The sequence below is a fragment of the Fistularia commersonii genome, chromosome 4 (assembly GCF_037954325.1).
Source record: "Fistularia commersonii isolate RoL2024-O1a breed Wild chromosome 4, RoL_Fcom_v1.0, whole genome shotgun sequence".
Lineage (NCBI taxonomy): Eukaryota > Metazoa > Chordata > Actinopteri > Syngnathiformes > Fistulariidae > Fistularia > Fistularia commersonii.
The window spans coordinates 3,424,056-3,448,978 of record NC_141287.1 but is presented as its reverse complement, the minus strand read 5'-3'; the positions used below and the strand labels follow the sequence as shown (position 1 = coordinate 3,448,978).

The 24,923-nt window shown below is 46.9% G+C and overlaps 1 protein-coding gene across 1 annotated transcript in view; it reads right to left on the bottom strand.

Annotated features, from left to right (window-relative positions):
• Positions 1–24,923, bottom strand: part of thsd7ba (thrombospondin, type I, domain containing 7Ba) — a 172,377-nt gene that overhangs the window by 55,411 nt on the left and 92,043 nt on the right. The window contains exons 10-13 of the mRNA XM_086144727.1: positions 20,560–20,675; positions 18,866–18,998; positions 17,193–17,303; positions 7,289–7,473 (exon numbers count right to left, since the gene is read on the bottom strand). Of these exons, the coding sequence (XP_086000853.1) occupies positions 7,289–7,473; positions 17,193–17,303; positions 18,866–18,998; positions 20,560–20,675 (545 nt within the window). The remainder of the gene's footprint in view (positions 1–7,288; positions 7,474–17,192; positions 17,304–18,865; positions 18,999–20,559; positions 20,676–24,923) is intronic.

Genomic DNA, 24,923 nt, shown 5'->3' with positions numbered 1-24,923 from the left:
GGCTTCGGCCGGGAGGTCTCGCTTTCACACACACACACACACACACACACACTTTGCTGGTAAATCCATTTTAAGTAATTAACGTAAACAAATCAGCGGGAGCTTCTTCCTCCTCCACAACTGTTTTTCCCGGCGTGAATGTTCAGCAGAAATGACTTTGTAAGGGACGTGAATCAGGTCTTTTTATTTATCTGCTTTTTATTTATCTTCTTTAATTACAGCTTTGTAAATCTAACCGCGCTGATCTGATTCAAAAATACACCTGGTTTAAAGACAGTTGTATTAAGGAGGACGGGTGGCTTATCTCCTCCTCCCAGAGAAGATAAAAAAAAAACTTCTTTTACTTTGTTAGCAAACTGAGACGGCAAATATTGGATTTCTCGAACCCGGTGGCCGCGATCTAGGAAGAGAAGCGAGAGGTGATCCGCCTGCGGGGGTTCTCGGGGATCCAGGTCCACCGCTGTCAATCTCAGATGCTATCCTGACACTATCCTGAGCTTCTGTCCTTGAAAATGTTCCTCCCGTCATCCCGGAGGAACCTCCGGTGTAGAAGCGCTCGGGTGGAGGTGAGAGTACCAGCTAGCTTGGGTCGTGTGCATATATATCAGTGTCGGGCCGTGCATTTCACACCGAGGCCTTCAGCGGTGCTCCATTTAGCAATCTGCCCGTCAATAACTGTTTTATGGCTATAAAGACCATCTTGTTATGCCGTTAACGGACTGAAAGTGACGGGGAATCCTTTTCCTTGCTGTAAGAGGCCTGCTAGCTTTCTTGACAATGTCCTGCTTTTCTTGAAAAGTCCGTCTCGACAATAAATGTGCAATAACATCAAATTAGCTGAGAAACTAGCACAACTGTATTTGGGCTCATGCAGCTCGCTAGAGATGCAGCCTGCTAGCTCAGGCTAATACAGTCTCCTACTATCCAATCAAAGGGCGTGTGACATACTGGTGTCATAGTAGCCTTCTAGAAGGCCTTGGTGTCACAACTCAAAATCTGACGGGTTGAAACAATAATTTCATTGCCACTTATTTTTTGCTAGCACGCCTCCAGGCACATTTCTCTGACTTTGACTCTGCCTTGCAACAAATAATGTGACTGAAATGTGATTGGTTAAATGCTTTCATATAAAATTACGTATCTGGAAGCAGCACAGCCAGAGGAAACAGCTATGAAAGGATGTGGAGAGATCATTTGGAAATATTTGACAAGAATACATGGACTAAATAGAATTAAAATCAGTCTGTGATTCGGATATTTTTTAGGCCAGCAGAGAAGGCCTTGCAGGCCCTGACTGCCCAGCGCTGATATACATAAATGTTGGTGAAGCTCTAAGTCTTGACCAGAAGTTTGTGGGGTCTCAGCGAGACATGGTTGGAGGTGATCGTCCTCCTTCCCTTGGACTGCTCCCTTCAGGGGTCTCCACAGCCAATCATCTGCCTCCTCTCCACCAACTAACTTTCTGTCCTCTTCACCTCCATCCATGAACCTCCGTTCTTGTCTTCCTCAGGACCTCCTGCCTGGCTGCTCAGCATCCTTTTACCCTGATCTTCTCCATCCCTGCTCTGTCCATGTCCAAACCATCTCGGTATGACTTCATCTCCAGAACATCTACCATGAGCTGTCCCTCTGATGGACTCCTTCTTGATCCTCTCCATCCTCCTCACACACACTCAAGAACATGCATGTGATGAACTTTTTCCTGATCCTCTCAGTTCTCCTCACTCCCAGAGGACTTCCAGATCTTCATCTCTGACATCCACAAACAATGAATGAATGGTGTGTGTGTGTGTGTGTGTGTGTGTGTGTGTGTGTGTGTGTGTGTGTGAGGTGGGGTCATCTTGGGGCCAGAGTGCCGTGGACATTAAGTGCAATGCGTGTTCTCAATAATGTAGGTAAATCATCAACATGCAGAAACACACCAGGCTCTGAGGGATCGTAAAACCCAAGTGTGTGTGTGTGTGTGTGTGTGTGTGTGTGTTGTTGAAGGTAACTGTGGGGGGGGGGCAGCAGCCGCAAATTAGCAAATAATAACTCCGCGGCGGTGTGTGTTTGGTGCGTAAACACACATTTGTTTTGGCTCCTAACCGGAGTCATACAAAGGGGTTGTGAAATCACCATAAACGCAAAGAGTTCTATAAACAAAACGGCGGGAACGCCTGCGATAACGCCTCCTATGCTAATCGGGTAGCGGTAGCGGGTAATTGCGAAGAAAGGGACGCCGGTGGTCGCACTCCAGAGTCGGCCTTTTGCTCCATAATTCACGTGCACGGCATCTCCGAGCACCTTGCCTCCGCCGGCTGACGCGCCGGACCGCCATCTGGGCGGTAAATTAACGATGAAGAATAGCGCTGTGTTATTTCCGCTCGGGGTGTAATAGCATTCGTTAGCTTACGTGCATTAGCGCTCCGCCTCAGATGGGTGTTATCTCAGCTGGGGAAAAAAAAAAAAAAGAAAAACTTTGTCCGCCGACTTTCTTCGGAAAACGGACGAAGTTTGAAGGTTCGCTGAAACTATAAAAACGGAAAAGTCTGCCGTTTATCAATATTTAGCGAGTGGATGCCGGCAAATCAAGTTCTAGTCGACCCCAGAGGTCAGGGAGAGGTCACGGGAACACCTTCACTCATGCACTTGGAAATGTGATATCTTCACATGGGTCAAACATCTCTGCAGGACGCATGAAGGACTCACTGAGGGTTCAGTCAAGATGATGTTTGAATGTCAGCAAAAGGTTGGATGTCATGCATACATCATTCGTCCATCCATCTAAACATCCATCCATCCATCCATCCAAGCATCCATCCAAACATCTAAACATCCATCCATCCATCCATCTGTCCCTACATCTGTCCTTCTGTCCATCCATCTAAACATCCATCCATCCATCCATCCATCCATCCCTCCATCCATCCATCCATCCATCTGTCCTTCTGTCCATCCATCTTTCCATCCATCCATCCATCTGTCCTTCTGTCCATCCATCCATCCATCCATCCATCCATCCATCCATCCATCCATCCATCCATCCATCCATCCATCCATCTGTCCTTCTGTCCATCCATCTTTCCATCCATCCATCCATCTGTCCTTCTGTCAATCCATCCATCCATCCATCCATCCATCCATCCATCTGTCCTTCTGTCCATCCATCCATCCATCCATCCATCCATCCATCCATCCATCCATCCATCCATCCATCCATCCATCCATCTGTCCTTCTGTCCATCCATCTTTCCATCCATCCATCCATCTGTCCTTCTGTCAATCCATCCATCCATCCATCCATCCATCCATCCATCCATCCATCCATCCATCCATCTGTCCTTCTGTCCATCCATCCATCCATCCATCCATCCATCCATCCATCCATCCATCCATCTGTCCTTCTGTCCATCCATCTTTCCATCCATCCATCCATCTGTCCCTCTGTCCATCCACCCATCCATCCATCCATCTGTCCTTCTGTCCATCCATCTTTCCATCCATCCATCCATCCATCTGTCCTTCTGTCGATCCATCCATCCATCCATCCATCCATCCATCCATCCATCTGTCCTTCTGTCCATCCATCCATCCATCCATCCATCCATCCATCCATCTGTCCTTCTGTCCATCCATCTTTCCATCCATCCATCCATCTGTCCCTCTGTCCATCCATCCATCCATCCATCCATCCATCCATCTGTCCTTCTGTCCATCCATCTTTCCATCCATCCATCCATCCATCTGTCCTTCTGTCGATCCATCCATCCATCCATCCATCCATCCATCCATCCATCTGTCCTTCTGTCCATCCATCCATCCATCCATCCATCCATCCATCCATCCATCCATCCATCCATCTGTCCTTCTGTCCATCCATCTTTCCATCCATCCATCCATCTGTCCCTCTGTCCATCCATCCATCCATCCATCCATCCATCCATCTGTCCTTCTGTCCATCCATCTTTCCATCCATCCATCCATCCATCTGTCCTTCTGTCGATCCATCCATCCATCCATCCATCCATCCATCCATCCCTCCATTCCTCCATCCCTCCATCCATCCATCCATCCATCCATCCATCTGTCCTTCTGTCCATCCATCTTTCCATCCATCCATCCATCCCTCTGTCCATCCATCCATCCATCCATCCATCCATCCATCCATCCATCTGTCCTTCTGTCCATCCATCCATCCATCCATCCATCCATCCATCCATCCATCTGTCCTTCTGTCCATCCATCTTTCCATCCATCCATCCATCTGTCCTTCCATCCATCCATCCATCCATCCATCCATCCATCCATCCATCCATCCATCCATCCATCCATCCATCTGTCCTTCTGTCCATCCATCTTTCCATCCATCCATCCATCTGTCCTTCCATCCATCCATCCATCCATCCATCCATCCATCCATCCATCCATCCATCCATCTGTCCTTCTGTCCATCCATCTTTCCATGCATCCATCCATCTGTCCTTCTGTCGATCCATCCATCCATCCATCCATCCATCCATCCATCCAAACATCTAAACATCCATCCATCCATTCATCTGTCCCTACATCTGTCCTTCTGTCCATCCATCCATCCATCCATCTTTCCATCCATCTAAACATCCATCCATCCATCCATTCATCTAAACATCTAAACATCCATCCATCCATCCATCCATCCATCCATCCATCCATCCATCCATCCATCCATCCATCCATCCATCCATCCCTCACAGACATCCAGGGCTTTGCAGACTCTGTGTTCCCATGGGGATCCTTCAAGGTGACTCTGCCGCTGCATTAGATGTTTCCAGAATATGGGAAAGAAAGATGGACCTGGGGTTTTAGAAGACCTTCTGTTTGCTTTTCCCTCCTGTCTTTTGTGTTCGAGCTTCTCAGATTCGTTTTTTTTTCCTCCCGTGTCACATTTGTGCTGTCTGGTTAATTGACTTTATTCCACGTTTTATCTGCCGTTCTCATTTGAAATAAAACCATTATTGGATTTTTGCCTGCCGAGTGGCTCGTCGCTCAGTCTGACCGTCTCCTTCCCCTGGATGCCACAAAACCACTGAGCGATAAGAGAATTTTTGTTTGTTTGAATGGAGGTAGCCATTACTTTCTGGAGATAAGGATTCCAGAACCTTCTGCGTACGCAGCGTGGATGGCCAGCACGTCTTTACGGACACATCCGCAACTTCTGTTGTCTCATGGCGCCGCTGTCCTGCCTGCCACTGTGTTTACTTACCATGCACTTACCCTGTACATACTGTTTACGTACCCTGTACATACTGTTTATGTACTCTGTGCATACTGTGAATATACTCTGTACATACTCTGTATGTACTGTGCACATACTGTGTATGTACTATGTGTAAATTCTCTGTACCAGTGATGTGCAAGTCAGGGGAGGCAGGAGAGGCCGTGCCTCACTTTTCAATCTTGGAAAGAAAAAAAATGCAAAATGAAAAAAGTAAAATGATCATATTTATCTGTGATTTGCACTATAAAGGTATTTTTAATTGAACTTCATCAGTTTTAGATTATTTTTAATTCAAAATAGCTGGATTTTCACATTTACTGTTCAAACACTGAGAAGAGACGTGCGGTGAGGCCGCCGACGGTTGCGCCTCAATGCAGATTGCGCAATGACAACTGACTGCTAGCATGGTCTGCACTCTCTCTGTATTAAAATGTTTAAACACTTTTGCTGGTTGAACTACATTTCCAACGTGCAGTGTTTTTTTGTCAACAACTGTACGTGAGTTTCTAGTTTTTTGTGCTGAGCAATCATAAAACGACTTCAAAGAGCCACTAAGTGAGGCACGCAGTTCTCCTGCCTCACCAGCCATGAACCTCACTACACATCACTGGTGTATATACATGGTACATTCAGTATACATACTCTGTACATACTGTCTGTGTATGCGCACACACACACACACACACACACACACACACACACACACACACACAGACATATATATATCTATATATAATAAATGTATTAATATATCTTGTACTCTACATACCGTATGTATACAGTATACCTACTGTGTATATACACACACTGCACACACTGTGTACATACCGATATATATTTTCTTGTTATTGCTGTATGTATATATATATATATATATATATATATGCACACACGCTAACACACACACACACACACATATACATACATATAACATGGGTACTGTTTGTATACACTGCAGTTTTATGCATGAAAATGTTTCAACACACTACACAGCAGTGTGTATGACAGTAGCGTGTGCGATAGTAGTCTGTGTAATAGTATTGTGTGTGTGATACTAGTGTGTATGAGAGTAGTGTGTGTGATACTAGTGTGTATGACAGTAGTGTGTGTGATTACAGTGTTAGTAGTGTGTGTGACAGTAGTGAATAGATAGTACTGTGTATATGATAGTTGTTTGTGTGATAGTTGTGTGTATTATAGGAGTGTGTGTGTGTGACAGTAGCGTGTGATGGGAGAGTATGACAGTAGTATGTGTGTGTGTGATGGTGTGTGTCAGGCTGTTATCCAGTCGTCGTCCCCCTTGTGTTCAGTTAGCGGTGAAGCGGTGAATGGTAGCTTGAACGGAGCTGCTCGCTCAGCAGACCTTCAATATTCAGACTCACTCAAACAGGTTCGGAAAGAAAAAACCAGGAAAGATCCCTGTTTATAGGTGAAAACACTCAGCGGCGTCACCAGACACAAGCACAGCTGCCAGGCGACCGGACGCAGCAGGTCGGCAACCTTCTGAATGTCCGGGTTCGGGCGCTAAAACTGTCCCGGAGCCTCTTAGCGGTCGGCGGCATCGGAGGCCTTGATTCGCCGTCAGCCACCTTAATGACACCCCGCGCCGTAAAAACCCAGAGTCAATCAATTTACCCGACAAAGTAATTCAAGCAAGTGTTTAAGGTGCCATAAAAGAGCTGAAATACTGTACGTGCGCACACACACACACACACACACACTTCCCAAATAAACTGTCGCGCGAGCCAAGGCCGCCTTTATGCGTTGGATTATAAGAGCATTATAAAAAGAGACAGGGCTGCCACAGGGTTTACTACAAATATTCATGAAGACAAATAGTATCCAGCCCGGCCTGTAGCCGCCGCGTGGAATTCAGATTTTCGCCATCTGTAAGAGATTACACGCCGCACGTCGTCTAATTTAGACGTGACGTGATACCCCAAGGGGCGGGAGGACGTTTGGGAGAAGCACAGGGAGCGCTTAGCGGGGATTGAGTCGTCTCCGGACGACGGAGACTGAGGTCGGCGGACGGCGCCGGGAGGGTTTTACCTGCCAGGGAACGCTTGCGACTCTGGAAGCCGCCGCAGCCGCCGCACTCGCTGAACTTGGACCAGGCGGTCAGGGAGCAGTCGTCCTTGCAGGCCACGCGGCAGACCCGGGTCTGGGGCGGCAGGGGTCCGGCCCAGCCGAGGCACTCCGTCAGGTTGGCCGACTCGCCGTTTTCCCCGACGCAGCTGACTCCTGGAGACACAAGAGAAGAAATCAAGTTTCCCCGCAGGCTCCTCTGTGTCAGGGTCTCACACCTCGGTTCAATTCGTAATCGGCGCCAGGGGATTGTGGTTGCCCGACGACCCTGACCGCTGTGGATCCCCACGACCCCTGTCAGGACCGGACCTAGCCGTGGTTCCTGGACTTCCTCTTTGCTATGTTTATCCCCACGATGCCTGTCAGGACCAGGACCCCCTGGTGGACCTCCGGACCCCGAGTGTAGACCGGGACCCCCTGTTGGACCACCGGACCCCGACCTTGCGAGAGCCCCCTCTGGACCTTCGGACCCTGACCCTGTGAGACCCCCTGGTGGACCACTAGACTCCGACCCTGCGAGAGCCCCCTCGGGACCTTCGAACCTCGAGTGTAGACCGGGACCCCCTGTTGGACCACCGGACCCTGACCCAGCGAGAGCCCCCTCTGGACCTTTGGACCCCGACCCTGCGAGAGCCCCCTCTGGACCTTCGGACCCTGACCCCGTGAGACCCCCTGGTGGACCACCGGACCCCGACCCTGCAAGAGCCCCCTCGGGACCTTCGGACCTCGAGTGTAGACCGAGACCCCCTGTTGGACCACCGGACCCCGACCCTGCGAGAGCCCCTTCTGGACCTTCGGACCCTGACCCTGTGAGACCCCCTAGTGGACCACCGGACCCCGACCATGCGAGAGCCCCCTTGGGACCTTCGGACCCTGACCCTGTGAGACCCCCTGTTGGACCACCGGACCCCGACCTTGCGAGAGCCCCCTCTGGACCTTCGGACCCAGCCTTGTGCGACTGTCTCGGGGCCGGGGAACTGCCAGCGACACCCTGTCTACCCAAATAAAGCGCTTCAACCCTGATTTCAGCCTTGAAGGTGTGGTTCCCTGGCCGAGTCGGCCCCCGCGACACCTCTGTGGGCCGAAAGTGAAGTTTTTGTGTCAGACGGAATCCGAATGTGCGCCTCTTTGCTTTGGGAGTTTCTTCTTCGCCGTTTGCCTTCATTCGGGCAGAAGTCAAGACGAATGGAATAAAACAAAGTTCAAGAAAAACCTGGTTCGCCAAAGTTGAGTGTTTTGGACCCAACAACTTTGCGTGTGCCGGTTTATTGTCAGGACAATATTTTCCCAACCGGCCTTTAAGGTGCGGTGGATAAATCCGTATTAATATCGAAATATTCCCGATTTTTTTCTTTCAGAATCCTCCGAAGGCTTGTTTTTGGATGCGAAAAAATCCCCATTTTCGAAGTGGTATTGTCTGCTAAATGCAGCTTTCTTTTTCTTAGTGGTCACGGGCTCTTTTTTTGCAAAGAAACTTGCCAGAAGACGTCTGTTTTTTTTTTCCTCATGTTGCTAGCTTGTGGGTTTAACATTAGCGTCGATCACGTGACCGAGACGAGCATCTTGACGTGCCGATGAGAATTCGGTCATTTTTCAAAACAACACATCGTTCAGTCGTGGATAATAAATAAACCGGTACCGAACCGTCCACGCTCGTTTCCCCGCGTCGTCCAGGAGGTGGAGAATAATCCTCAGCTGCGGGGAAAGTGCTCGGGTATCTTCATGAAGGAGGAAGAGATGAAATGTAGAAGATCTGACTCATCGGGCCTCCCCGGGGAAATCACAGAGCAGGCTAGTGAAGAGATCGGCCGTCATCTCGACTCCGACGCGACCGACGGCTCGCTAGCTCTTGACGGCTCAATCACGTCGACACGTAGGGGAGGCATCTTCTCAGCGCCGGAGCTCCGAGCAGATCCCCCGGCTCGTCTTCCCCCCCGGAGCCGTGGAGATCCGTCAGGGGTGCGTGGACGGCGTCCTCCACCGGGGTGGATTTGTTCACCCGCCGGCGTCCATCTTGCTCAGCTCGTCTTAGCGGAGGCAGAATCGGCCTCGCGGTGACGGCTTCATCCAGCACTCAGAGGTGGATGTTGCCCTCAGGAAGCTCTCCAGATATGAGAGGTGGATGAAGGGATGAACCTGACGGACACGCCGTGGGAAGAATATGGCTGATAACCGGTCGCTCATATTGAGGTTGGCGTTAAAAGTGTGTCGGTGAGCGAGTGTCTAAAGGTCCGCTTCTTCTTCTTTTCCTTAGGGCTTTTCCCTTCAGGGTCTCCACAGCCACTCCACCTTCTCCATCTCACCCTGTTCTATGTATCTGTGTTCTCTGTGAGGACCTTCATGTCCACTCTCACTCGGTCTTCCTCCAGACCTATTCTCCATCCCTTCTCTGTCCATGACCCAACCATCTCAGTCTGGCTTCTCTGACCTTCTCTCCAAAACATCTACCATGTGCCGTCCCTCTGATGGACTCCTTCCTGATCCTCTCCATCCTGGTCACTCCCAAAGAGAACCTCAACATCTTCATCTCTAGGACCTCGTGGTCATTGTCGTTGTTTGCGGAGCAAACTGCATCCCTGGTCTCATCACTGCCTCCTCCGCCTCGCCGATCATTCTGGCCGGTAGTCTTCTTCTACGACGTTCTCCAACCATTCCAGCCAGCTCGAACCCGTTTCTTCACTTCTTCTCCACACTCTCCTGTGCTCCAGACTGTTGACCCCGTGAGTACAAAAGTGCGGTGAAAGAAGCAGATCTGGTGACATCCAACGGTCTGGTCGGCAGGAGGACGCCCTGCGGTTTGTGGAACAATTTGCATCGGAACCACGAGCGGGTTCCTCTGGTTCTTCTTGAAGTTGGGATTGCAGCCTGAGCTGACTCAGTAGAAGAACACACGGGAAGGTTTAGATAAACTGGAGATCATTCATATTCGGTCCATCTGGTTCGTATCTGCGGTCCTTCTCCTGCGGGAGGAGAAGGTGGGGCCGGAGGGACGAGGTTCACACTGAGGAGGTTGGTGGATGGAGGGAAGGAGGACGGGAAGGTAGCCGGTACGAGGGGAGAAGGTTCGATGGAGGCAGATGATTGGCCGTGGAGACAGACGCCGGACCATCCAATCACAAGGCAACGTCCAACCGTTCACCCTCTTGTTCACGTATTCCTCAGACATATTTGGCGTCTCCGTCAAGGAACCTGGAGAACCTCACAGGAAGGCCTCCTTGTCGGGAATCCGAGCGGAACCTTCTGGCCGCGAGGAGGAGGAGGTATCTCCAACGTGCCGCCCTCAAGGGCGCAGCATTGTTGTTCAACGAGGAGATACGAGCAGGAACCATCACGGCTTCTTTCTCAGCATCCTGACCTCTTGATGGATTGATCCGAGAACACGCTTTCAATCCATTCCGTCGATTCCATTTGACCTTTAAATTTTGCCCTTTGACACAGAAATGTTGGATCTCCACATCAGAGAAGGCGGCGTGAAGCGACGAACCCCGTAGATCTTTCCCATCGCTGAACGAACGGGGTCGAGTTTGGTTCGAAAACCGAGCGGAAGATGACGAAGTATTAAAGATTGATTTAGTCACACGGTGAGAACGAGCGGTGACCCAGAAGGTCCAGGCTTGGATTCCCACAGGGTTCCTTCCTGTGTGGAGCCTCCATGATCTCCACGTGTCTGCATGGGGTTCCTCAGGGTTCCTCAGGGTTCCAAACACCGGAACCACGAAGCAGGTCTGGATAATGAAACCGAAACTTCATGACTCCCTCATTCTTGGGTGATGTTTGTGAGACGTTCACCTGAACAAAAGGGAGGATATACAAGCCGATTTGAATTCTTCTTTCTTTTCTCCAATCCATTCCGGGTCACCGCATCGGGTCCGCCTCCTCCGCCCGACCCCGCGATAACGATTTACATTCAGTTATGGAAATAAACGGCATTCTGACACAAACATCTGCGCTGACCTCTGCGCTCACAGCTCATTCTGCTGTTAATACCGCACTTCTTTCATTCCCGCGGCCTAATATTGCTTTTAATTTCACGGTGCGCGGTATTAAACCAATTAGCTTTACTGTGGAATTAATTACGTGCCCCGGCTGCCGTTCGACTCGCTTCATTTTATTAGCCGACGGTAGAAAAAAACAACACCGACGGAGGATTCCGGACGGACACGTTCGTCTCTTCACCTTCACTTTCCGGAAAAACCACCCGTGCGGATGGAGTCCTTGTCAACCCTTCGTCGCTCCGTAAAACCCATAATGTTGACAAAACGCTCTGGAGCTAAAAGCTAAACTTCTGGACGTGCTAAGGGAAGGTAGCCCCTCCGGATGATAAAAGTCCCCCCGTCAAATCGAACAGGTGTTAATTCGGTCCTGCTTTGTTTTACTTTTACCGCGGCTACAGTCCTTCATTTTCCTAGAATAAAGGATCCATAATATTTTGACATCCCGGTTTGTTGTGAAGCCGCGGGATCCCATTTCATGCAAGATTAGGATTCATCAATTAAGTGATGCCGGTAAACGGTCTCTGCTTTTATAGTATCCTGAAGCTTGCGTTCATACAGATCGCCGTGACGCAAAAACAAAAAGTCTCCCCGGGATCAACAACACAGCGATCGCTTTGAAAATCTCCCGCTCCGGTTGGTTTTTAATTAATTTCACAGCACGTTCGTTAAAATCGGACACTCGTTTTTGGGCCGAGTCGGTCGTTTTCCACAAATCGAGTCGGGTCATCCTTGACACCAACAGCAGTATCTACTACGCCTAATAAACCCGAAACAATGCTGAAAACGAAAAAGGTGATACCAACAACAGAGGAAGTCAAAATATTGATAAGACCTTAGTGAAGGTGGGCCAGGTTTTTGTCACAGATCCACGATAAAATTAATTAAGACATAAAATTATATTTATTATTTTTTGCCGCTCAAAATAACGTCACGCTGGCGGAAGCCGGTAAACCCGCCAGCCGAAGTTCAGGAGCAGAAGTCCCATAAACCAGGTAAAATAAATATTTATGAAGATATTTTGCAAATATTTATTTTTATATTGTTTACTGACACAGTGATTTTTTTCACGATTTATTTTTAAAATTCAGGTCAAGGCTCCGCTAAACGCTCTGAAAGCTCAAAATGAGTTCATTACATAAATAAAATCAAATTTTCTCCGTAGTACTTTGTGAATTTCAGAAGCGACACACTTGTTTATACAAAGTGTAAAGGTAATAAAAAGCAACATATACAGCGGTACCTTTATTTTAGACGTCAAAAAGTAATTGCGGCTCCCGGTGTTTTCTTTTCCGAGGAAACCGGGTCCAAACGGCTCTTTGGGTGTTAAAGGTCGCCGACCCCTGGTTTAGACGGTCGACATCATGGGGCTCCATGCAGATGATGTGACTCCGGTTTCCACTTATTCGACACCCAAACCTCATTTCAGCTGCATTTGGACATCAGGACTGACGACAAGGGAACCAAAATGAGGCTCGGCTGAAGAAAAGCCGGGTCGATGAAGCCGCGATAGCACACCGGCTGTCAAAAAAAAGGGTGTTTCGGGCGCGGGAAGCGGACGGGCCTGTATTTGGATAATATGTTGGAACCGGGACGGAGCGAAGGCGTGGGCTCGGCTGATAAGTCACCGTGAAAGCGACCTGTCAATCACCGGGCAATAAAGCATCCTGCGGCGGAGTCGGCGGCCAATAGAAGCGTAACTTATGACGTGAACATCAAGTGGCTGAAAGGCACACTGCGCTTGGGAAAATGTTTACAGAGGTTATAAATCAAGAGAGAAGTGGGGTCATTTTCTCATTGACTTCTATACAATCTCACTTTTACAACCGCCGAATTCGCCTCCCACCCCCAATTGGAGCAAATTCAGCTTTCGGGCACTTAATCATCTCCTTCAGAACCAGAAGGTGTGTCCGCTTCCTTTATATAGTCTGTGATTGATGATAAACAGAAATAGGAGATACAGCGTCGATTTATTATCGCGAAACTCGGCAAACGCGGTTAAAAAAAAAAAAAAAAATAAGAGCTCTTGCATTTCTGTAAAAACAGATGAGGAGATGCTGAGAAGGTCGTCACACCTCCATGTGTTACATGGAGGTGTTCTGGAGGAAACCAGATGATGCGCTAACGTAAATTTAGACCCAGCAGTGTCACCGTGGGGAGGAGGGGGTCTTAAAGGCCAGCGTTCATGCAATAAGAAGAATTCCAAAGCCGCATTCAAGTGTCTCTGCGATCGATTCGCTCAAATTTATCATTTAATAGGTTAGGAAGGAGCAGGACACGCGACATCTTTTCCATCTGTTAGCTCGAGGGTTTCGGAGACGAGAGGCGGGTTCACCCTGGATCCATCCAACCTCCAACAGTTTGGACGGTGAACCTCGTGCATGTGTTTGGACTGCGGGAGGAACCCGGAGAACCCTGAGGAACCCCACAAGGAGAACATGGAGACTCCACACAGGGACCTTGTTGCTCTTGATCCGTCAATGACTGAACCCGATGACTTTGAGGAGGTTCTTGCATCGACTCCCACGCCGGATCCGACTTCCGTGAAATCTTTTATAAGTTGCGTTTGGGTTCTCCTTGCAGATCCTTCTTCTCTGGACGGCTGTACTCCAGATTATTGCGTCCCAATTAGGCAGCCTGACATTTATGTGTCCTTTCCATGCGAGCGGCTCAGCCGTCGAGTCTTCCGAAGAACCCTTGGTAAACTCGCGGTCGTGTCGAATATTTATTTTAATTCTTTATTTTTACTCCACTTTTTGAAATGTCACCGGTATTTAACGGAGACATTTTAATCACGGCGGAAGGAGACGCTTGGAAAGGTCAACGAGGCTCGTCCTCGACCCGGAACGCCGCGCACCTTTTCCCCACCTGCGTAGAAAAGTCACCGAAATCCACTTGAGAAATGTCAGTCTGTGATGAGGCTGAGCGGAGGAGAGCGGAAATCCAACAACCTTCTCAAGACCTCGCAGAAGCCGGCGTCTCCAGAAAGGCCAAGAAGTGCAGAAGGGAGGGACGCTGTGGTCCACTGGACTGCAGGTGCACCGTGGCTTCAGGTGGACCCGACCAGGAGCTCAGGAAAGGCCAGAGGCCTCCATGTTTTCCAGGGAAAAGCATGTTCTCGCTCCCGAAGGTTTCGAGACCAAGTTCCTCCATGGAGTGCCGTTTTCGTGCTCAAGGGAGGGTCACCGTAGACTCCAACACCAAGACACGGTCGCCAAGCATTACGGGAATCATACTTCTTCTTCTTCTTCTTTCGGCTTTTCCCTTACGGGTCGCCACAGCGAATCAACTTTCTCCATCTAACCCAGGGTTGGGCAAACTTTTTGGCTCAGGGGCCGCATTGATTTTTAAAATTTGACAGACGGGCCGGGTCACAACAAGATACGATACATATGAAAATAAAAAACGCATTTCTTAACAGTACATATCAGACTCGTCTGACATTTGCTTTCAAAATAAAACCAGCTCGGTTTAGAAGGCTCTGCTTGCATTTCATGCACAAACCGGTTTTTCCCTTGTATCTTCACGTCCAGCTTAGTCATGTTTGTCAATCACAAAGCCAATCAGTGGCCATCAGCTCAGGAAAAGTGTTCTCAAGTTGTTCCAAAAATGAAATAATCTCCTGTTTGAGCTCCAGCGTTCATCGATCCGATCATTCAATCGTTCACATCGAGTATGAATTCTGTACCGATATTTGGCGGGCCGGATTAAAAAGGTCAACGGGCCGGATGTGGCCCGCGGGCCGTAGTTTGCCCTCCCCTGATCGAACCCTATCCTCCATATCCTCCTCTCTCACACCAACTACCTTCATATCCTCTCGGTACCTCCTTAAACCTTCTCTTTGGTCTTCCTCCAGACCTCTTTCCTGGCAGCTCCAATTCCAGCATCCATCTACCAACATACAGTGATCCCTCGCTATAACGCGGTTTACTTTTCACAGTTTCGCTACTTCACGGATTTGCATGGTGCATCGTGTTCTGCATTCTGATTGGCTAAAAAAGTCACTCCGCTTCTTCTCTACCTGTGCGTTGATAACGTTGCAGTTTAATATGTACACGAACGTAAAACAGCTTGCTAGATTTACATGTGCAAATTCTCTTGCAATTTCCAGTTTGTCTAAAACCCATCATGTTGACAAAACGCTCTGGAGCGACAAAAGCACCTTGCAGGGCCCAAAAGGCAGCGGAAGATGCTATCTATGGCAGATAAAGCTAAACTTCTGGACATGCTAAGGGAAGGTAAAAGCTATGCGGCTGTAGGTCGGCATGACGGAATGAATGAATCTTCCGTTCCTTCCGTAAAGAAGGAAGAAAAAACCATAAGGACGACAGCAGCGAGAAGTTTTAATAAGGATGCAAAAAGGGTTGCAACTGTCTGCAATTTTTTTCATAATCATTTTCAATTTTCTCCCGTTTTATCCAATGACTCGGGTCGCGGTGGGCGGAGCTAATCTCTGCAATTTGAAGCCTTCTGTTCACATTGATGATTAAAATTATTATTTGACAGTACAGAAGTTACTTGTTGAAAAAAACGTTTCTAAAGTACAGCACTTTTATTTGTGAAACAAATGATTGAGCCTGTAAAATGGCTTGTTTTTTCTTTTCAATGTATAACAGAGTATTTAATTGTACAATAATTGTAAAAAAAAAATAAAGGTTTCTACTTCACGGATTTTGCCTATCACGGGTTCTTTTTGGAACGTAACCCCGCCAAAAACAAGTGTATACTGTATTCTCCATCGCTCCTTTGTACATAACCGAACATCACACTCCTCTTTCCAATAATTACCAACCATCTGCTGGTAATTTCCATGCCTGACAATTATCATCTTCATAATTCGTCCTTTCATATACATTCATCCTGCAAGCTCTCCATCACTGCAGGAGAATGCTAACACGTTAGCCGCTCCCATTTCCGACCGATCTCACGGAGGATCTCGGAAACCCGGACCGGCAGACGTCCCGGGAGCTTCTCTCCGAGGACCCTGCAGGAGAGGTCGCCTCCCGGGGACGAGTCAATAAAAGCAGAACGGTGAACGCGAGTGTGTGTTTGCATCTTGCGTTGTGTTTGCCCTGTGCACCGGTGCGCATTAATCTCCCGGCCTGTTGCGGAGATGTGCCTGGAGGCCATCTGACGTGCTTCATTAATAACAAGCCGGTGGTGTGATGAGCCCATCAAGACGACGGGCGGAAAGGTTCATCTTGTTATACTCGGGGCAAATTGCCTCCCGCTTTTCGTCTCTCCATCAATTGTTGGTTAAAGAAGCTGAAAGGTCTCATTAACGCCGAGGAGAAGCTCAAAATGGCGATACGACGACGGACAACCGTGGAACCTTGACATCCGAGCGCGTCGAGTTTTCCCAGATCCGATGAGCGAGATGTGTGTGTGTGTGTGTGTGTGTGTGTGTGTGTGTGTGGCGTGTCCGTGAGAAGGCAGGATTTTCCGACACGGCGTCGGAAAACAAGTTCGAAGCCGGTTTGATGACAGTTTCAAAAAGAGGAGCGGCTTCACGCTGTTAATTAATAGAGTTTAGACATCAAGTGTGGCGAAGCTACATTTAGCATAGCATTGTAGCATTGTAGCATTGGGCGTGGAGCACCGAATAAAACATTTCCACCTTCTCCCCTTCCACCACTGCTGACATCTTCAGGGTAAATACACTTTATAAAACCACTTTGTTTTACATTTTCTTCTATCATACATAATTAAACAGTACATTTTCCATTTTTAAAGACACACAAAAAAAAAAAAAAAAAACAGGGGCTTGAACGGACTCATAGACTTTCAGTTCATCCTAACGCGGGAAATTTAATTTGCTATACAAGGAAAATGGAGTTGTGTATGTGTGGGTGTTTCGGGATGTGAAAAGAAACCACGACTTGCCTCTGGTTTCCAAACCGTCTCCACAAGCTTCTCCGGCTCGCGCCAGTCCTCTCTGGACGGAGTCCGGCACCAGAGTGCACGCCTGCCACTTGTGTATCCGCCACCTGGGGGTGAACAGAGCGGCGGGTTGACTAGCTTGGAAGCTAACGTAAACATTTTTGGGAGCTATTCAACAAAGCATTGACGGTCTGGATATGGTAAATAAAGTCCCCCTCTCTGAGGAGATCCAAAGCTTTTGACATCACAAATTTTCACAAAAATCAAATAGCGCGGCGCCGCCGGTCAATCGACGCCGCGCTATTTGAATTCACAGACCGCCGTTATTATTTTCTCCATTAATGCCGCAATCTTTTTCCCGCGCGCGGCTCGACACCATTAATCAGGATGCTAGTTTAGCCGCGGGAATAAAGGCAATGCGCACATGCTACACCCGAATTAATTAGCTTGTGTTTTTTTTTTTTTTTTTCCAGCTTCCTCAACCCTTTGCGGGGACCGCTCTATTTCCTTCGAAGAAGAAGCGATTATTCAGTAATAAATTAGCCGTTAATATAACGCGGTAATGGCAAAACGCCGCCGTCGTCGTTGTTTTCCTGCCCCGATGTCCTGCTCTCTCGCTAATCACATCCTGAATCAGCGGCGTCGGCCCGAGGAGGTACAGCAGTACTAGATTACTCGGGTAATGAGGTACTGCAAAGAGATAATATGAGCGATATTATCTACAGCAGGGTATTGCGGTATATACAGAGTACATGCAAACACAGGAAAAATAATTAAAATATGTTTATATTATTTCAATAATAATTATTATCATTACAGGATTACATCATTGGGCATGTATGCGTTAGATTACACTAATAATATAATAATGATATGGTATGGCATATATGTGTATATATATATATATATATATATATATATACATTTCCGGACTATATGTCGCAACTTTGAGCGGCTAATTTATGGATTTTTTGGTGCTAACAAGCTTCATTTAGCAGAAAAAAAACAAACATTTAGCCTCGTCTCATTGGACCGATGAAAGGACCGCGAAATTTTCTGAGGCCGTTCGACTTCAATGGTTTTGGTGCGCGGGAGGAAGACCAAGATAGGGATCAGCTGGAGGAGGACAAAGCGGGGATAGAAAATTGATATATTTTCTTATTTATTATTCAACCTTTCAATCAGCCCTGTTACAGTCACCTAAGCGCGGCCTATATATTAGATTTATTTACATTTAGGCAGTGCGGCTTATATTCAGGTGCGCCCAATAGTCAGGAAATGACGATAGTTGTAGGTATTTTTTTTGTATTTTGTATATTTTTCTACCTGATTGAATACAGAATACAAAGGATTGCTTTTTCATTCGACCTTCTGGATCTCATTTTAAAAACAAAGGTGTCTGCCTCCACCTCACTCCTGCACTTTGTATCGTAACCGCCTCATATAAAGTGTTATGTTTCTATTTAGGTTGAATATTGTCGACTGACAAACGTTTTCATTATTTGAATCGCTGCCAGAAAAGGTTGGAGACCGCCGATTTAATGGCAGCCATTTTCTGTCAGCAGGACTTTTCAGTCAGAAACAACCATGTGTGAATTTTGCTATTAGCTAATGTTGAAGCGGGGACGGACGTGGATCCGAGGCGATCCGAGGAAGACGGGCGACTGACCGGAAAACTGGGCAAAGGGGAAGCGAGTCACAGTCCCTCTCCTCGAACAGTGTGTCCGGACACTCCTGCCCGCCGTTGGCCGGCCTCTGGATGACGGTCCGGTAACGGGACTGGGTGGCGGAGGACGCGTTTCCTGTCGGCCAATGAGAAGACAGGATTCACACGAGGCGGCAGAGGGTTAGCTTCCCCCCATGCACAGGGATAAATTGAAAATGGAGCAATCGAGCAAATGGACTCATCTCCTAAAATTGTTAGGCTACCGGGAGGATCTTGTCACCCGATGAAAGAACGTGGACATGTCAAAGGTTATCTAGGAAGAATGGTACGCTCCGGTCAATACGAACATCTGGGCCGTACCAAAGACGGAAGGGAGGTTTGGAATATTTAATATTTTGGAGAAGGAAAATAAATGATTATTGTTCCGTCGAAAAAATAGCCAAAAAGACTAATAGATAGACAGAGAGACACAGATGGAATGTAAATAAATAAAGACACGCGTGAATAGAGATGATTCAAATAAATGAATCGTGAAATAAATAAGCAATTAGATATAACAGACGTACGCAGAGTCAGGTTAATAAGAATTTTATCCCCCTGTGATTTTGCAAGTTCTCCTTCTTCGTGGAAATGCACCAGCGGTGAAAATTTTAAACCCCTCCGTGACTTCTGAGACAGAATCAAAAAAAATTGTTAAAAAAACATACAATGTGATTATTATTTTTTTTTTTTTTGATTCTGTCTCTCACAGTGGAAATGCACCAACAATGAAGATTATTGATTTCTAAGCGGGAGAAATTGCAAAATCACAGGGCGATTCGAATACCTGCAGACCTGGACTGCAAATAAATAGAAATATGGAGATTTAACAAAACATTCATAAACAACTACTTGAGCTGATAGATAGATAGATAGATAGATAGATAGATAGATAGATAGATAGATAGATAGATAGATAGATAGATAGATAGATAGATTATTGCTATACTGCTAGCTTGCTAGCTTGCTATTCTGCTAGCTAGCTAGCTAGCTAGCTAGCTAGCTAGATAGATAGATAGATAGATAGATAGATAGATAGATAGATAGATAGATAGATAGATAGATAGATTATTGCTATACTGCTAGCTTGCTAGCTTGCTATTCTGCTAGCTAGCTAGCTAGATAGATAGATAGATAGATAGATAGATAGATAGATAGATAGATAGATAGATAGATAGATAGATAGATAGATAGATTATTGCTATACTGCTAGCTTGCTAGCTTGCTATTCTGCTAGCTAGCTAGCTAGATAGATAGATAGATAGATAGATAGATAGATAGATAGATAGATAGATAGATAGATAGATAGATTACTGCTATTCTGCTAGCTTGCTAGCTTGCTGGCTAGCTAGCTAGCTAGCTAGATAAATAGATAGATAGTCTAATACCTTGGTTTATAGATGGTGAATGAAATGTACATGTGACAAAAGTGAACTTTTGAAAATGACCGGACATATTTTAGATAAAAATTGAAATCAATGAATTAAAAAAATAGAGGCTTTCAGTTTGGTTCAGCTGTTGGCCTTTGTGACGGCAAACGTTATCATGTAATATAACATATAACATGATGTGAGGCACGCGTGAATCCTCAAGTGGAACGAAGCAGATCCTCCCGGCGGATGTTTGTGGGCCGCGCAGTGTTTTCCGCCGCCGCCCACCTGGCACGCAGGACAACGGACACGCCGTCCACTCGCTGAAAGGCGTCACCAGGCAATCCCTCCTGCAGGGCAACGTGCACAGCCGGACCGCTTCCGGGCGACCCGTCTCCGGACACCTAAAACAAAAAGCACCACAGTTCAATCTTCTCTGACCGGCACCAAAATCAGTTTCATGACCAGGGAAGGAAAAACGATATAGACTGGTTTTTTGGGATCGGTGGAAATGCTAGAAAAGCTAACGCTTCCCGTGTCGCTAAGGATACGGGATGTTGGAGATGAAGGGTCACCCTATGTCACCGGAAAAGAGAAGCTTTCTGCAAATTGGTCATTGGAGTCCCTGCGAGCGCTGATGTTCCACTCCCACCTCACGTGGATGGTATTCAACTCCAGCTGATGTTTCAAGGACATCGAAGCGTCGTCCTGTGTTTTAACAAGGCCGCGGATCCTGTTCGTCAGCCGCATATATTTTTCACGCACATTAAACCGCACGCCGACCCAGATCCCCGTCCCGGCGGAGCCCCAGCGTGGCGGCGGCGGCGGCGGCCCGCCGTGCACCGGAATCACATCAAAGAAGTGCTCAGGCCGAGCGGGAAGATGCATAAAACCCCTCCTCCGTCGCTTTATCCCTTCTTATCCCCCCGGCCCGGCACGGACCCGTTCCTGCCGGGATTCTTGCCAGAGGGCACGGAGGCGCCGCCGTGCAGCCGAGGACGACCGCCAGGGTTTTTCCGCAAAGGCGTCCTCGCACATTCAGGTTCTCATCGCCCGCAAACACCAGCGGGAATTCACCGCGCACGCCACGCCGATATTCAAAGAAAGATTTGGATTCATTACGCATCCCTCACGACTGGACTTGATGTTCTTGGCTTGAAGACCCATCATCCAAGAGGATTCTTCATGTTCTTCTGCGGGGGGTTTCCAGATATAACTACCAGGTTTTTGGGCGGGTTTCCATTATGGTGGCTTGTTGTGTAAATGGAAGGGGTTGTAAACAAAGGAACCCGTCGGATCACATGAACCGAGGCTCTAGTGGACGTAACCGGGGGTTGGTTCTGGTGGTTGGTCTTTCCTGGTTGTTTGGAGGGTGCGGAAGTGCGGATCTGCATCTTGGCGTTGATTCCAAATGCCGTTCTGTGTTTGTATCCAAGGCCTCCTCCATCTGTTCAGAGATGGTTTTTCTGTTTTGACAAATATGGCTTCTTTGACTCCTCTGGAACCATCTGTCTCCTCTGGTCCGAACAGGGACATCGCTGCCTTCCGACAAATACCCTTGTCCTTCAGGTGTAGGTGGACCACGGAGTCCTGAAGCGGTGGCTCTCCCGTGTTGGACCATCCATTTGTGCAGAAGTTGTTTGTCCTCCGATGTAGACGTCGTCACAATCCTGAGTTCAAGTGACAGCATTTTCCATCCCGTGTCTTTCTGGGTGTTTTTCCCATCAGAAGGATGATGGTTGGATTCCTACTTCCACGCCAAAGTGTCCTCTGACCAGCCCCGAACCCCCATCATCTGCTCCCGGTGGTCAGAACAATGCTCGGTGTGAACGGGCCAGTGGGGGAGGAACCCGGACAACATCGCATTACGGATTTAACGGTATATTATCGCTTTCTTAAAAGTCATTCTATCTGTTTTCAGAAAATGTAAAAAACAGCCAGATCTTGAATAAGGAGTTGATTCGGGCAAAAATATGATTTAGTCCAAAAAATGATTTTTGCAGAGGAATACGATGTAAAGAATGAACAGGAGGTATGTTTTCCTTTTTATTTTATAATTAAAACTAATTTCTGCTAAGATTCTTAATCTCACCATATGATCCATAATCAATATTTAAAAGTCTGATGCTGAATCTATTATTCTTAATTTAGTTTATGTTATCTACCTATCTAGGCTGTTATTTTTGCAAAAGGAGGATCTACTAAATATTGATGCAATTTTTCTGTTGGGGTGCTCAAATTTATGCACCTGCCTACTTTTGTTTAAATAATTATTGCTCACTTTCTGTAAATCCTATAAACTTCATTTCACTTCTCAAATATCACTACGTTTGTCTGCTATATGATACATTAAACTGAAATTGCTGAGACGAACAACCAATGATTTATAAAGGAAAATCTTGAAAATGATCAGGGGTGCCCAAACTTTTTCATACCACTCTATCTATCTATCTATCTATCTATCTATCTATCTATCTATCTATCTATCTATCTATCTATCTATCTATCTATCTATCTATCTATCTATCTATCTATCTATCTATCTATCTATCTATCTATCTATCTATCTATCTATCTATCTATCTATCTATCTATCTATCTATCCATCCATCCATCCATCCATCCATCCATCCATCCATCCATCCATCCATCTATCTATCTATCTATCTATCTATCTATCTATCTATCTATCTATCTATCTATCTAGCTAGCTAGCAGAATAGCAAGCTAGCAAGCTAGCAGTATAGCAATAATCTATCTATCTATCTATCTATCTATCTATCTATCTATCTATCTATCTATCTATCTATCTATCTATCTATCTATCTATCTATCTATCTATCTATCTATCTATCTATCTATCTATCTATCTATCTATTGGGAGAAGTTGGAGGTTTGGTTTCTTGCTCACAGGCAGCTGGTGATGCAGGAGGAGATGCCTGAGTTCGAACCCCCAACCTTCCAACCAGGACACTCAGGTGTTCTCCAGGAAACATCTTAGCCTTCGAAAAGTTGACTAGACACCTCTTAAATGTTTATCGGAGGAAAGCCGGGAAGAGGCTGAACGTGGAAATGTTTGCCGCTAAAAGATCCTCCTCTGGACATCAGATACAGCTTCTCGGATGGGAGCAATTTGTAGATGTAAGAGATGAATTATGAATCCAAGCCTGGAAGATAAGCGGTAAGAGGAACCCCAGGGGATGTTTTCGTATCGTATCGATGCGCCGGTCGTAGAAGCGTTGGATCTCCATCCACCTCCATCCAGTCTGGGGATGATGGTATCTTCATGTGACTTGATCTCCAGAACTATCTATCTATCTAGTAAGCTAGCAAGTTAGCAAGTTAGCAGAATATCTATCTAGCAAGGTAGCAAGCTAGCAAGCTAGCAAGTTAGCAGAATATCTATCTATCTATCTATCTATCTATCTATCTATCTATCTATCTATCTATCTATCTATCTATCTATCTATCTATCTATCTATCTATCTAGTAAGCTAGCAAGTTCGCAGAATATCTATCTAGCAAGCTAGCAAGCTAGCAAGCTAGCAAGTTAGCAGAATATCTATCTAGCAAGGTAGCAAGCTAGCAAGCTAGCAAGTTAGCAGAATAGCTATCTATCTATCTATCTATCTATCTATCTATCTATCTATCTATCTATCTATCTATCTATCTATCTATCTATCTATCTAGTAAGCTAGCAAGTTCGCAGAATATCTATCTAGCAAGCTAGCAAGCTAGCAAGCTAGCAAGTTAGCAGAATATCTATCTAGCAAGGTAGCAAGCTAGCAAGCTAGCAAGTTAGCAGAATAGCTATCTATCTATCTATCTATCTATCTATCTATCTATCTATCTATCTATCTATCTATCTATCTATCTATCAATCCAACTATCTATTTATATCGTATCGGTGCGCCGGTTGTCGAAGCGTTGGATCTCCATCCACCTCCATCCAGTCTGGAGAAGGAAGCATCTTCATGTGACTTGATCTCCAGAACCCCTCTGATGGACTCCTTCCTGATCCTCTCCTTGCTCCCCAAAGAGGAACCTCCACATCTTCACCCCTTCTTTCTTTTCAGGGCATCTCCTCCACATCCCCCCTCTTTGTCTCATATATCTGGTATCATCGGCGACCAGGGAAATAGATCAGCGCCGTTAGCGTCGGTCGCCGCCCCGCCGGCGTGGGGACACACCGAATTAACACCCTGCCCGGATGCGACGGGAAAATTAGTGAATCTGCGGGAGGCTGTGCCGGTGAGATCTGTCGACGGAGGGGAGAAGAAAATATGACAGCTTTTTTTATTAAAACCGCTTCCGAGGTTTGCGGAGAGAACAAAACCCGTCATCGTAGTAACTCGCCGCGTGCTCCCTGTCGATACGGCGCTGAGGACGGGATGAATTATTCATGAAGTGCTCCGGCATCATCTCGCCAACGGCGCGTCGCCAGGAGCAGATAATAATCCGGCGTAAGCAGAAGGTATTGTGGGGTTACACTTTCGCAGCGCTGAAAATCCACTGGGTCAACAATCAAGGAAGTAGAGAGGAAGCATCCCATCGGCTAGTACCATGTAGCTGTTAGCGCTACTGCTATTATTCACAGTAGCCCAACTGGTCGAGGCAGAAAGCCGCCCGCGGGGGGAATGTCGGGTTTCCAA